We start from the raw sequence: 16,272 nt of genomic DNA on the forward strand, positions 1-16,272 counted from the left end.
GAATATCTCCTGGTGCTTTGCTGGCACCTACATTTTTTAAAACTTAGGACTTACACATCTTCCACTTGAATATTGTTGAGGACTTTATCACCCCATGACATGCTGAAAGCTTGCTTAGACCTGCTGTGCTCGAGAACTAAGGCGTTTGTGTTCTGCTGGCATTTCATTTGCATGAAAAAAGAGAAAAATATATTATTTTAAAATTTAATATTTTCAGAAATCAAAGTTGAACATCTCCATTCCTGGAGGACACAGAACTGTTCTTCAGTGGGCACTCTGGCTCTAATTATATTCACAATAGTAGGAATAGTAATTGGTTCTTGCATTCTAGATTGAGGTATATTTTTGCCGTATGTCTAAAAAAATTAATTTACTTATCCTTATTAGGAAATAGGTTATAATATTTATTATATTTGTGCCAAACTGACAATCAGTATATTTGCTGAAGCATTTTAAATGAGATTAACAAAAAGCTTGTGAAAATGTTTATCAGCTCCATTCTGTAAAAATGAAGAGGAAATCATACTTGATTGAAGCTGTACAAAAATAGAAAAACTATGAGGTAAATTTAAGCAGAAGATCAGAATTCATTTATGATTTGGCAACTATAGAAGGTGCACTATTAGAGAGAATTCCTTCAGAGCTACTACGTTTGGTGGAACAGTGCATTATTCCACCAAACTTATATTAATTACTTTGCAAAGGCCTCAGACACTGAAGACGGGGAATTGCCCTTCCCCACTGAAAGGGAAAAGCACACACAGACCTGCCAACTCTCTGGATTTAGGCGGGAGAAAACTCAGGATTTTTCATCCTTTCTCCCTCTCTCCAGATTTGTTAAAATTTCTTCGGATTTTGGCAGAAAATTATATTTTACGCGAGCTTTCACATTGTCGTGACGTCAAGGACTGCTGTCGTCGTTAGGGAACACCCGTAGAGGACAGTCGTGGTAATTTTCATCAAGCAGCCGTAAAAAAGTCTTGGCGACCGCATTTAAGCAACTGGCAAAGACATGACTTTGTTTACGTAGTCTTTATCGGCAATCATTTATCAGGAGCATGACCTTGGTTGCCAAAATTCCTGTATAATCGTTATTGTATTCTATTAACAGCCGTGCGGTAAACACAAGTTTTTTTGGTCAGCAGCTTTGTATTTTGAAGTATTTAAAACATGTTTAATCAATTTAAAAATGTCCTCCAATTAAATATGTCTTCAGAAAGAAAATAAAAAACTTTAAGCTATATAAAGCTAAATATAAAGCTTTTAAGAGTTCATATACCCAAACTTATCAATCACTGATAGCATCCACGAAAGGAAATTAATGTCTTATGAACAGTGTATGTAGATGTGATTTCTGCATGGAAAGATTCACATGGAATTATATTCTGCTCGGGGGCAATGCAGAAACTGCCTTGTGGGGAGAGGAATGGAACTTTTTCTTAATTGAGTCTATGAGTGCCGGGAGGGGGCCTTCGGGAGAATCACCGGATTTCTGGATTCCAAAAGTTGGTACGTCAGCAAACATCTTCTATGATGGAACAAAGGGGGGGGGGGCATGCGCGCGAGTATTGAAGAAGAGGACAAGATGTTATCTCTGCCTGAGTGCGAGGACAAAGTTAGTTTTGTATATAGTGATAGGAATCTACAGAGCGCCATGTTCTGTATTTGTTAACTCGCTCATATTCGTTTATGTCATGGAATAATCTAAGACATCATCTAGCTAAAAAGCTATATCTAATTCTTGCGTTGGTTTTCTTTTGCCCCATATGACCATAAACATGGACTCATGAGATAATTTCAAAACTTGTTGCCTTCTGTTTTCTTGCAGAACCAATTGATCAACTGTTTCAACAGCAACCTTATCTTTATGAAGTAACAAGCCACCTAGCACGCATGTGAACTTTTTTGTGCTAGGTGGCTTGTTATTTCATAAAGATAAGGTTGCTGTTGAAACAGTTGATAACATCAAACACTTATCTTCAGTTGCATCCTGTGACTTTCCCTACTGGCAATACACCCATCTATTGTGATGTTTCTAATGGACATGTTAGACCTTACGTTCCAAGTAACTGGTGCAAGATTGTCTTAGACAAGATTCATGATCTGTCACATCCTGGTACCAAGGCCACTTTCAAGCTCCTGCAGCAGCGTTTTGTGTGGCAATCCATAAGAAAAGACTGCTCTACATGATGTCGACAGTGCATTTCATGTAAAAAGGTCAAGGTTCACAAGCCACTTTTCCCATCACTTGTCAAGACTATGTGTTCAGCGAATTTGCACTACCTCTTAGCATCCTCAAGCAAATGAGATGGTAGAGAAATTTCATCAAACTATGAAAAGTGCTTTGATGAACCAATGTAACCAAACCCCCCATGAACCAAAATCCCCCCCTTTTCCGCTCAATTTCACAGTTCCTTTGTCCTGGGTTCCCCAAGCTCGCCAAAGATTTGGACGAAATTCAATATTCTACCTGCCGTAAAAAAAATCTGTTCTTAGAAATAGGAAGGGCCCCCCCCCCCCACACTGAGTTTATTCCCAAAGAGTGAAGACCATTCGATTTTCGTTAGCAATTAAATTTTGCTTTATGATTTATCAATTTTATGGGTTTTAATAGGTGCTCTCATTTATTGGTAGCTTCACATTCAAAATCAACTATGTAGTTCACTTGAACTAGTTCAATAGAAAGATCTATCTCAAAAGGAAAGATTCTGTAAAAAGAATGACTTTGCCCATCTCTAGTTATCGCGAATACACTTGTTTTTGACGTCGACTAGTGAGTTGAATCATTCAAAAAATTCTGTGCCCAACATTGGGGTAGAAATATCGGCAATGAGAAAATTCCATGTAAATATATGCCTCAATCCAAAATCAAGTTCTAGTCTGAGCTTACCCAAAGTCTGGATTTCAGACCTGTTCACTGCATACAGCTTGAATTCCATAGGAAGATGTTTTAAGGATATTAGCCATTTCGGAAAGCAACTAATAACTCCTTCGCTGTCCACTAGAAATTTTGCCACAGTTTTGCATTTGAAGATGAAAAGTCGGCTTGTTGTACCGCAGCCTGCCGCCGATGAAGCAGCTGCAGTGACTAGTTTCCCATAGACCAGTTGCAAGGAGTGACACACTTATAACTACAAATACAACGCCACAACAGGCAAAATGCCCAACAAGGTGGCTGAGAAAAATATTCCCATAAAAATATGGATGTCATATATTTCAAAAATATAGCAACCCAATTAAAAATGCAATTAATAAAAATTATAAACAATATATACACATGGTAAAATATTATACAATGTCCATAAAGAATACTTATGGTTGTCTGATTTTAAGAATGGATAACTTCTCGATTTACCCCAACATGTTTATCGTACTTCTTTTTAAATGTGTCAATTGTGTTACAATTTACTACCTCCGGGGGTAAGCTATTCCATTTATTAACAACCCTATTAGAGAAAAATTCCCTGCGACACCATAACCTTGCATTGTCCCTCACCAATCGATACTGGCGTCCCCTTGTAAAAGCAGTCGATTGGCGGTGTACTAAAAGTTCATGGTCCACCCTATCCATCCCATTGAAAATTTTGAACACTTCGATCATATCTCCTCGACACCTGCGTTCATCCAATGTAAACATATTCAAAAAATGAAGTCTCTCTTCATAACTCAAGCCCGTGTGCCAATAAGGACACGTGTAGCTATTCTCTGCACCCCTTCAACCAAGTCTATGTCCCTCTGTAGGTATGGTCTCCAACACCTTACAGCATACTCCAGTCCAGGACGAACTAAGCCTCGAAAAGGCGGAAGAATGACTTTAGGAGAACGAGAAGAGACCTTTTTGAAAATAATACCAAGCATTCTATGAACAAGACCAAGCATTCAAATGAACTTTCGAGCTTTCTCGCAGAAATTGTTGTGGTACTAATACAGTCCTTGAAAATGTGGACTGGATTGGGATCGGTTTCTGGAACCGTTGCAAAAGCCAGTGCGGCTGTGACTCGAATGAGATGAATTGTTGCTGCTGAACTGTTGAAAAGCATTTTTCAGTATTTTCAGCAATTTTTGTACGAAGGGTGCTGACTTCAGAATGTGAATCGACAGTCGCAAATTGTTGAACAATAATCAAAGTCTTGAACTTTCCGATTGCTCGAAAAATGGAAGCACACATTTTTTTGAGCGTATTAGAGGCATCAGTGGTGGGTTACTGAACGATAAGATCACTGACACATTTCGAAACGTTTGAATCTAATGTCGCGACAACAGAAGGGAATTTTGTTAAGTCATTAGAGATGCCAGAAACTAAAAATTGTGACTCCACTTGAGCAAACCACACGGCAGGATCCGTTCCAGAATGGAGGTGCCTTGAATGTGACATGGCACAAATCTTAAGCACGTGAGTTGACATCTGCTTGAGATAATTAATTCTGTTGTGCATTCGGATTTGCCATGATGAATTAAGAGAAGTTCAGTTAGCTAAATTAGATGTTGAAACATGAAATAAAAGTTTCACCTACCTTAAAAATATTAATGGCAAAAATTTGCACTATTGAGACCACATGGTGCAGATAAATAAAAAGAAAGTAGGTGCGATGATATCCATATTGAAATGGCCGGTTGTCACCAGTTCAGCTAGATGATGTCTTAGATTAGTCCGATGTTTACAACAACAACAAGGTGACTCTGGAATATTATATAGGTACATGAGAACATTGAACAGAAACACGAGTGCGTGAGACGACAGAGCGGGCACGTGCATCACAACAACAATCTTGAGGAATATTGCATCGCCACAGCTTCTATTGGCCAAATAAACTGAAGAGCCAAAAAAACTGGTACAGGCATGTGTATGCAAATAAAGAGATATGGAACCAATCAGAGTACGGCGCTGCGGTCGGCAATGCCTATATAACACAACAAGTGTCTGGCATAGTTGTTAGATCGGTTACTGCTGCTACAATGGCAGGTTATCCAGATTTAAGTGAGTTTGAACATGGTGTTATAGTCGGCGAGATGGGACATAGCATCTCCGAGGTAGCGATGAAATTTGGATTTTCATGTACGACCGTTTCACGAATGTACCGTGAATATCAGGAATCCGGTAAAAAATTAAATCTACGACATCACTGTGGCCGGGAAAAGATCATGCAAGAACGGGACCAACGACAACTGACGAGAATTATTAAACGTGACAGACGTGCAACCCTTCCGCAAATTGCTGCAGATTTCAATGCTGGGCCATGAACAAGTGTCAGCATGTGAACCATTCAACGAAACATCATCGATATGGGCTTTCAGAGCTGAAGGCCCACTCGTGTACCCTTGATGACTGCACGACACAAAGCTTTACGCCTCGCCTGGGCTCGACAACACCGACATTGGACTGTTGAGGACTGGAAACACGTTTCCTGGTCTGACGAGTCTTGGTTCCAATTGCTTCGAGCTGATGGATGTGTACGGGTATGGAGACAACCTCATGAATCCATGGACCCTACATGTCAACAGGGGATTGTTCAAGCTGGTGGAAGCTCTGTGATGGTATGGGGCGTGTGCAGTTGGCGTGATATGGGACCCCTGATACGTCTAGATACGACTCTGACAGGTGACAGGTACATAAGCATCCTGTCTGATCACCTGCACCAATTCATGTCCATTGTGCATTCCGACGGACTTGGACAATTTCAGCAGGACAATGCGACACCCCACACGTCCAGAATTGCTACAAAGTGGCTCCAGGAACACTCTTCTGACTTTAGACACTTCCGCTGGCCACCTAAATCCCCAGACATGAACATTATTGAACATATCTGGGATGCCTTGCAATGTGCTGTTCAGAAGAAATCTCCACCCCCTCTTACTCCTACGGATTTATGGACAGCCCTGCAGGATTCATGGTGTCAATTACCTCTGGCACTACTTCAGACATTAGTCGAGTCCATGCCACGTCGTGTTGTGGCACTTCTGCGGGCTTGCGGGGGCCTCACACGATATTAGGCAGGTGAACCAGTTTTTTTGGCTCTTCAGTGTATGTTAGTAGATGTTGTGGAATTTTTTAAATCGTTGTTAGCTACGTAGTCCGGAGAAAGCTATTGACAAAATTCCAATCACTCCAGTGCTTCGACCTGGGTTAACTATGTCTAGGCTGTTGGGGACTGTACTAAAGGGGTCATTCAAGTATTACGTCAGCATCAGGGGGGGGGTTTCGGATTTGCTGACTTTTGATGACGGGAGGAGGGGGGGTTTGAAGATTGCTTACGTCATCAACCACCCTTTTTTGAAGATATGAAATATTCTAAGCTGCTGACAAAATTTTGCTGACGGGGGGGGGGGGGGGGGGGGGGGTCAGTGTTTTGCTGACTTTTGCCAACAACGGGGGAAGGGGGTAAAAAATGGCTGAAAATCTGCTTACATAATACTTGAATGGCCCCAAAGGTAGCCTCACATCTCAGCTTGTGATTTCTGGTTTTAAAAATAATTTATGATGACAAGGAAAGGACGGGGAATATTTTTCACATGCCACATAGTCACCCCCTGGGGGGGGAGACGAATATGTGCCATCACTTTTTTTCTTGTCTATAACTCCCCAGGAATAAGTCGTGGCACATTGTTGCACCCATTTTCATTCAGTTCCGTTTGTTAACTTTACTGCGAAATCCTTTGAAAAAATTATTTCTGAACAAAATTGTCATTTTTCAATTTTTAAACTGCTTATAGACATTTTTAAGTAAAGAAAGCATTTATTTTTTGTTTTTTTAGGAGAATTTTAATTTGCTGAGACATTAATGAAAATAAAAAAGACTCAGAACTCAAAAATATTAGGCTCTTTGTAAAAAATAACACTGTATAAATATAACATTCATTAGATTCTTTGAATCTACTACAAACTTGTTGTCACTGCCAATTGGTTTAGGTTTCTTGATTTTCATTATGATTCAACACCTTGGATACCAAATTTCATCAGCTGGGTCATTTCTTCATGGCCCTAACAAATGCCTCTCCACTATGATCAAAATTGGTGAGCATCTGCTTGTTTTTTATCGTATGAAGAACCTCTTCAAGTGTTTTATTTTAGTAATTCCATTACGGTCTACCATTTAGCTTCTGCATGTACTTGCAAACAATTTGCTGGAACAATAAAAATAACAAAATAGTGGAAAAAGGGCGAAAACTCTGAAAACACGGATGGCAGAAAGTCGATCTTCATTTTTTTGTTTACGTGTCATATTTCTTCAAAAAATTCAGTATTTTTACTACTCAAATAGGTATTTCTTATTATAAGTAACTTCTATATATAGAAATATTAATTTACCTAGTTTCCACGAAACACACACTGCTTGCACCAGGAGAGGTTTACATGTACTTGAAAAATTTAGTGTAAATAACAATAGGCCTATAACCTAAGAAATTCTCTAGGCAACAGCTGACAGGAGATGATGCAATAAATGCTGTCAGTGAGTCACAGCTCCTGAATCGTCATGAAAAATCTTGAAAACGATTGTTCATCCTTCACTCAAGGTGTTTTGAAGGTCATATTCTAGGGAATATAAAATATAAGCTCAGCCTTTTCTTCAAATACGATAAACATGTTGGGGTAAATCGAGAAGCTATCCATTCTTAGAATAAGACAACCATAAGTATTCTTTATGGGCATTGTATAATATTTTATCATGTGTATATATTGTTTGTAATTTGTGTTAATTGCATTTTTATTTGGGTTGCTGTATTTTTGAAACATATGACAACCATATTTTTATGGGCATCTTTTTATCAGCCACCTCGTTGGGCATTTTGCCTGTTGTGGCGTTGTATTTGTATTTGTATTTGTATAATAAAAAGAGCCCAGTGAAAAATAACGCAACTTCATAATGAAAAGTTCAGGCAAAATGCCTATTTTTGAACTTTTTGAAATTTTTTTTTTTTAATTTTTCCTGCCATAATTGCCTATTTTAATGTTTTTTTTTGTGAATTTCTGCGACCATTTTTTGTAAACCTTGAATATTTTGAACATGGAGAGCTTCAAAAGTGATTTGATATTTTCAAAATCTCTAACTCTTACTATGTATTATCAGAAAGCCTGTATTTATCAAAAAATCACTTGGCACGGGCCCATGATGTTCTTAAGACAGACCTGGGACATGAATGTTTTTGTTTCAGATTAATGCATCTATGTATGAGAGAAGCTGAGAAAAATTAGAAGTTTGTTTCTCCTTATGACATATCTTACTCATGAATTGGACTGCATTGCATATGTATAGCTGACCAATCACTGTTCCAAGAGGTTAACAGCTGCCATTTTGGCTCACCCATGCAGTGTATAAGTTGAGAGGGCTTTGTCCTTGGGGCCCATTCTATTTTTTTACACCACAAATGCACTGCAAGTTATTTTAGTATTCTACTATTCAACTAAAGACGTCTTCAGGAGTGTGTGTGACAGGTGCGGTGATGCCAGGTCTTGCCCTTGAAGTTTATGTCCTCATATGTGGGAATATGAATGAAGAAAAAAATTGTTTTACAACAATAAAACATGGTAGCTGTGTTTCAGCTATAAAAATTGCAATGAATTTTCCAAATAAAATGCAACAAATAAATGAGAATTGTAATTCAAAGGAGCCTGACAATCATTATCTCTACTGGTTCCATGTCTGGTAATGCTGGCCCTGTAAGCATTCTAATCCTGAGAGATTACAAACACTTTATTTTTGGCATTAATTAATAACTGCAATATTTTGAAATAAATTTATTTTTCAAAATATTGCAGTTATTATAAACTATGATTGTAACAACAGACTGAGTAAGTGTAACCAATTTTTAGCCAGTTTTCTGACATTTAATATCTAGGCTTTTAGTTATTTTTCCTTTCTTCCATTAATTATAAATGTCTTTTTTTAGTGCCATTTTAATTAATTTTAGTGCTTTTTTGCCTGCCTATTTTGACCATTTTCATTTCCTAAACTTTTCTGCAAGCAAAATAGGATTTAACAGAGAAATGTACAAAAAAAAGCGAAGGAAAATAAAAATTTTTTACAATATTCATGAAAAAAAAATCTCTGGTAGAATGTTTTCTGAGGAAAGAAAGAAGAAATTGTTAGTTGCAGAAAATTAAATTTACAGATAAGGTTTAGATAAGATTGCGAAGAAATTTGTGACAATTTAATATTTGAAAATCAATTGTAAATTTGTTATAGGCGCGCTTTGCTGAAATCAGTGTTCATTGTAAGTAATCAAAATAGTATAGATAAGCAACATGAAATTTATGGGATGTGGAGAACTTTGCTGTACATGAAAATTTGTAATATCTGTGTTCGTTATAAGTAGGTACTACAGTCGAATCCGTTTTAACGAATACCATTATAGCGAAAATCCCGTTTTAACGAACACTTTTCTAATCCCTCAAATAAGTTTACATAGGAACAATGCTAGGTAACCTGAAATTCCTTTATTACGAAATTTTGTTTTAACGAAGTGATTCCTCCAGTCTCTTGGCGTTCGTTATAATAGGATTCGACTGTACTGTGCTATAAGGAGTTAGCAGAAAACTTTAGTGATATGGTGGAAAGAAAAAAGAAATGGAGTGAGTTTGATAAAAGTGGCCTATCACTGCAACAGCAAGAAGTTTCAGTACCTTATGCAAACAGTGTAAAGGAATTGATCGTCAACAGAAAGATGTGCGAAGTTAAACTTTTAAAGCTTGAAAATAAAACAAAAATGGCTAAATTGAAAACTTGCAAATAAATATGAATGATATAAAATCAGAATGTTTGTCCATTGAAGAAAATTACAGTTATTCTTTGAGTGAAGGTGATGATAAGGATAACTTCCTTTGCCAATTGATTTTTATTTCATTTAATGCTTTGAACACATTTCTAAAAATGCAGCTCATTTTAAAACAGCTTGATACAAATAAAAAAAATTTTAGGTGCCAGCCAAATTTCTTGAAAGTTAATTTTTTTTTCTTTTCTAAATGGTCCACAATATTTCCTACTTTTCTAGTTTATAGTGAACAGTCACATTAGAACTTTCGGTCACCAATCCTAATTGTTTAGCTGCCATGGCAACCTGTCGCATGGGATTCAATGGGCCCTGTTATAAAATGTTTTTTGTAATCTGTAAGGGTTTAAAAAATCCTCACCGTAAAACCTTTAATGAACCAATCAAAACCTTGTAGAAGCGAGAACATTCTAAGAATATTCTCTAATCAAAATTTGCCATTATAAGGTGATTATTCCAAAAGCTGTAGTTTTAAATGTTCCACACAATGAAAAATATAGTTCATAGTATAAACAAAATTTTTGTAAATTTTTTTAATATTTGAAAGAAAAAGATTATTCTCCAAATTTTACATTCAGGAGAATAATCTTTCTCTCCACATCTTTACTTATAATTAATTTAGAAACAGTTTTGTTTTCATTCATCCTAATGTTTTTTCCTCTTCCGTCTTTTAGTACTTACATGAAGATGGCTACAGCAAGTATGGAATGATAGGTTGTACACAACCTAGGAGAGTCGCAGCAATGTCTGTCGCAAAGAGAGTTGCTGATGAAATGGGTGTCAACTTAGGTGATGAAGTTGGATACGCTATTAGATTTGAAGACTGCACCAATGAGGTAATTTCTTTTTGATATTTCAAAAATTCTCATCTTTTATGAAAGATTATTTTTTGCAATACAATTTATGATGAAGCCCTCTTTTGTTTTTTTATGTTAAAGTGCTCTGTCTTATTTTCAGTTCTTTGAATCTTGAATCAACTCTCTAGTGAAAAATTCATTGAAAACTCTGGCAGCTATCTATTAATACAAATCTCTTATACCTCCCTACAGCTTTTAGACAAAACAAGTATAAAGAGAAAAGCAAATCTTACAAAAATTCAGTGATTAAATTTTTTCTCATTTAATGTTTAGTTCCAGTGCAAATGCCCGTCCCAAAAAAAATTACAGTAATTTTCAGTTAAATTGTAGATTGTACTACGGTTTTCGAATTTTCATGTACCATCAACCGCCATTTTCACCATACATAATTTCCGCATTCTCTTATATAGGCCTCAGCCAAACAATATTGAATAAATAAATAAATAATAAGTCTCTGTAAGAAAGCAGCAGAGAAAAAAAAAGATTCTGGCGAAACAATGCAGAGCTTTTTATATGCTGCAGCCTAGTATATGTCACAAGTAACTTTCATTCAAGACTCGTTACTAACGTACATACTTTAACGTACTTTATTTGGAATGCATTCCAAATAAAATGAAATGTAAGAATCACACATATATTTGAGATCAGTATACAGCCAACAAAATAGCATAGACTTTTTTTTCCAGAAATTCTTTTTGTATCAGAAAAAAAAAAAAAAAACTTTGAAACTTGAATCCATTGCTCTGAAAAATAGGGGTTTTCAAAAAATAAACACTGGCATACATGCCGACATTGGCTTAACGCTCATCAGTAGTGATGAATGTTCAGCTTTGCCATGGCGGGGAGGGGGGGGGTAAAATATTTTTTTAAATTTTTATTCAAAGTTTATAAATATTGCTCCTCAGTGCCACTGGAACCTAGAGGGCTCAGGCCACATGAGCCACCCTCCCCCCCCCCCACGAAACAATGTTCCAAGGTCATAGAGTCCCTTAATAATTCATGAATATTCAATGCAATCCCAACCTGCATACACCCTTGTGGTGTGTATATATGGCAGTCTAACCCTAAACCCCATCCCTGTTTTCTTTGTATCAGAGCTACGTCACCTGTGATGAAACATTCTTTCTGACACAAGTTTCCCGAGCTCGACCATGCACTGTGCAAATGAAGCTGGGTCAGATCCGCCACACTGAACCATTTAAAAACCAGTTTTTAACCCATATCGTGGGGCTGTTTTGACAGAAAACAGGTTTTCGCGCGTTTGAGCATCAAGTAGAGCCAACACCTTCTATAGCAGAAAGCCTTCGTGCAAAGCTTTAACGTCACAGAAGTCGGGCATTTCACCTGCAGCCATTGGATAAAGCAGGCAGACGTATGTGAAATTTTAACTTTTTTTTACTATATATGCAATGACTATAGGTGACATGGGCGACTTCAGTGATGTCATGAGCTTTGTGCGGAGGATAAATTCAACATGGCTAAGAAAAGGGATTTTCTTCAAACAAATAAAAATAATAATCTCAACTCCCAGCAGCAAAATAGTTTTTTTTAATGAATTAATCATTAAAACTAAAAATCCAATGATTTTATGGTATATGAATGAATATAATATTTTTTATTTCTATCTTCATTATTTCTGACTACTTTACCAAACACCAACTCTGGTCATATCGCTATATTGCAATTTACTGCCATTAGTTAGATGGGTTGGAAGTGAAGGCACTGTCTATCGGTGGTCGCCTCGAGTTCGTTAGGGAAAATATCTTATCGATATCCTCCCTTGGGTTCGAACCCGGGACCCTGACAACAACCTTCACGATGGTAGACGAGCATCTTACCACCATGCCATTCGGGCACATTATTTCTGACTGGCTCTAGTGAAAACAAATGTTTTCTTTCTTGATGACCCTAATATGATAGGTTGATAACTCGCTTAAATCAGCTGACAAGCACAGGGTTCTTCCTCTTTTTGTAAAAACTTTGATAAGAAAGTCTGGTAATTTCGAGTATCCCTCGAAAATATATGACACTCCTAGTCTCATGAAAATCATTTTCTTCAATTAAACTTGAGCTATGAAGAGAGAGGATTTCTTGAATATGTTTACATTGGAAGAACACAGGTGTCGGGTAGGGGGGATATGATTGAAGTGTTTAAAATTTTCAAAAGGATGGATAAAGTGGACCATGAGTTATTAATACACCATTATTCAACTGCTTCCCATGGGGATAACAGTGTGGTTTAGTGATGGACAACTCCAGGGGTGGTGGTGTCTCAGAGTTTTTCTCAAACAGGATTGCTAATAAATGCAAATGCTTACCACCAGGGGCCATGAATTATAACACTATTGACATGTTTAAAAAAAGTATGGTATACATATTGAATTTGAATCAGAAGCTATCCATACTTAAATAAAACAACCATACTCTTTTTTATGGGCAGTGTTTTATATATTATTATTGGTAATTGGTTTTTTATTCTTGATGTATGATCCCTCTTATACAATGAAACCTGTATAAAACAGAAGGTCAAGAGACTGAAATTATTTTCCCTTCCAGTTAGGTTTCCATTTTATAGAGGTGCACATAAAAATATATGCAGTGATTTATTTATATCGTTTATGAAAGTCAAGTTTTGAGAACATCACCTTAACTTCTATGAACCAACGAGTATTAAACAGAGATATGCATATCATATTATTTTGAATTTTTTCATGTTTGCTGTTTTAAATAACTGTACAATTGAAATTTCATATTTAATGTGCTGCAGTTAAACTTCAATATAAAACGTTTTGAATAGCAATAGAATGAAAACTTACTTTTGCCAGAGATGAAATTTTATTACAGTGAAACCTATGTGTTATAATGATATTCTGCGGATAAAGAAAAAATATCATTGTAGAGGGATTATGATTATATCGAGAAGCAAAATTATATTTTCATGTGATCAAATTTACGCTGTTGTTATCACCTTTTCTACATCAACATTGTTAATACCATCAGAAAATGTGCTTTTATATATTTATTCACCCCGCAAAAAATTGTAATTGATTAATTTATTAATAAAATTCCCTTAGATGCATTTTCCCTGTAGAGAAGTTTACCACATTGCTATGCTATACCTTATACAGAAAGTAGCAATACCAATAACTTACTTTAGCTTTCAGTGAGTTTTTAGTGCAAAATATAGATGCGATTAGATGTCTTCGGGAGAAGGAAAACAAGTGACGAAATTAAAATTAAATTCAAAACGATTTTGAGCAAAATAAAAAAATATATATATATAGCATTCCCCAAAATCTCCTAAAAATATTGTTATGAGGGATTTATTGTAATAAAGGATATCATTGTAGCGAGATTTCTCTGTATTTAAAATAAAAATTGAGAAATTGCATACCTTTTTTAAAAAACTGCAATTAATAGTGAAAATCAGGACGGAAAAACCCCTACCTTTTTTAAAAAAAGGGACAATGAGATCAACAACCAATAATGCTTGTGAAAAAAAGATTCTTCATACCTGTAACACTTAATTCTGCTTTTTCATGCCTCTACGAACTCTTTTTGTGTTCAAATTGAATATACATTTCTTACAAGATATACGGAAGACTGGATGTTGTGAAGATATTTATTATTTGAGATGTTAATTTTTTAAGGAAGGAAAAAACTCATCTCTGCCTCTACCGGGAGTCGAACCCGGGTCCAGAGCACTCGTCCGGCAATCGAGGGACCCGGGTTCGACTCCCGGTAGAGGCAGAGATGAGTTTTTTCCTTCCTTAAAAAATTAACATCTCAAATAATAAATATCTTCACAACATCCAGTCTTCCGTATATCTTGTATTAACAAGTGGAGAGCGACATTCATGTCATATATACATTTCTTGTTGCTGGTGGCCATCTCTACACTGAATGAAAATCATTGTAGTAGCCAAAACATGGCATTGCCAAATTGTGAACAATAATTCAGTCTCCCTCACATATTACTCTCCCGAAATTATCAAACTTTTTCCCAAGAAATAGGAGTGTTTTCTAACAAAAGTCACCATTTTCATCATAAATGAAATGCTAAACAAGAATTCTTTCCATTTTAGCAGGTTTTGTATCTACAAATAGACTAAATTTCCGCAGTAGACATTTTCCGTCTTAAAGGTTTCCTATGATTGAAAAAGCATTAGCTAATTATTCACAAGACATATATATATTCAAGATATATATTATGTATATTTATTCACTTTATATATATTTGCTCGGTTTAAGACAGGTTTCCATCTCATACAGTATCTTTTTTAAACAGGTTTCACTGTATTGGGTTACTGTATTTTGGTTATATTTGACATCCTTATTTTTTTATGAGCATTTTTTTTCAGCCACTTTGTTGGGTAATTCACCTGTTATGGCTTTTGTGTTTGTATTTAAAATTCTAATGACACTGTCACTATATTACCAAAAAATTATTATTGGCGATTTGAATTGGGAAATTTTTCCCATGCTTGATTCATCTACATCAACGAATCCGATGGATTTTGTCATTTTAACCATAACATATCTTCAACGTGCAAACCCTTTTTCAGACTTAAACTCAAAGCTAAATTTTGCAGCTGGATGAAAGTCTCTTTTGGCCATCCAGTTGACTTCAGCTACTTTTCTGATCTCATCGATCCATCTTGTGCAGGGACACCTTCTCAGACGTTTAACACCAAGGGGCAGGGCCGCAACTAGGGGGGTGCAGGTGGGTCTGTTGCCCCGGGCGCTGTACTAGAGGGGGTACAAATTTCACTCTTTAATCTTTCCTTCAACATTATGAGGGGGCGCCAAAATACATGCTTGCCCCGGCTGGCCAAGCATCTAGTTGCAACCCTGCCAAGGGGGGTACCAATCTAGAATACTTGTAGTCCATCCGTTGTCCTGCCTTCTTACAATATGTCCAGCCCATTTCCATTTTAGACATTTAATTCATTCTATAATATATACCTTTGTGTGGTTCCTTATCCAAGTGATTCGTTTTCTGTCTCTTCTTGTGATGCCGAGCATACATCTTTCCATGCTCCTTTGTGTTGTCTGTAGCCTCCGTATCATCTTGCTTGTGAGTATTCATGTTTCAGCTGCATAAGTCAGTGCTGGGAGCACACACTGGTTAAACACTTTTTTTCTTTCAGGCATAATGGCTTTTGGCTCTTCAGAGTTACACAGTTTTTGCCAAAAGTTCTCCATCCAATTCTGATCCTTCTGTTTATTTCATTAATGATTCCGTTGTTTATGGTGATTTATTGTCCCAGGTATACATAGCTTTCTAGTACTTCTATTTCTGTGTTGTTGAGCAAGATCATCTTCAATGTGAAGGAGTTGAACATAACTTTAGTCTTTTGCTGATTCATTTTTAAACCCACTTGAATACTTGCCTTTGCTAGTTCTTGTATCATTTCTCCCATACAAGGATGACGTCACTCTCCACTACCATACGAAGGTTTGAACAACTTTCTGTTGCGAAGATATATTTTTGGAAGGAGAGAAAATTCAACTGTCCCTGCGGGGAATCGAACCCACGTCCTTTCACTTTCCGGATGAACGCCCTAGACCACTAGACTACAGAGGCACCGAATCTCTCAGTGGTCTTGGGCGTACACCCGGAAAGTGAAAGGACATGGGTTCGATTCTC

At 36.7% G+C, this 16,272-nt stretch overlaps 1 protein-coding gene across 4 annotated transcripts in view; it reads left to right on the plus strand.

Moving 5' to 3' along the window:
- Nucleotides 1-16,272, plus strand: part of Prp16 (ATP-dependent RNA helicase l(1)G0007) — a 104,011-nt gene that overhangs the window by 33,907 nt on the left and 53,832 nt on the right. For all 4 annotated transcript variants that reach the window (XM_089249148.1, XM_089249152.1, XM_089249150.1 and 1 more), the window contains exon 11: nt 10,440-10,601. In XM_089249148.1, coding sequence (XP_089105274.1) covers nt 10,440-10,601 — 162 coding nt within the window. The remainder of the gene's footprint in view (nt 1-10,439; nt 10,602-16,272) is intronic.

Source organism: Pholcus phalangioides, unplaced genomic scaffold (assembly GCF_987345545.1).
Source record: "Pholcus phalangioides strain wild (caught in Gottingen) unplaced genomic scaffold, Ppha-v1.0 ptg000021l_1, whole genome shotgun sequence".
Taxonomy (NCBI): Eukaryota; Metazoa; Arthropoda; class Arachnida; order Araneae; family Pholcidae; genus Pholcus; species Pholcus phalangioides.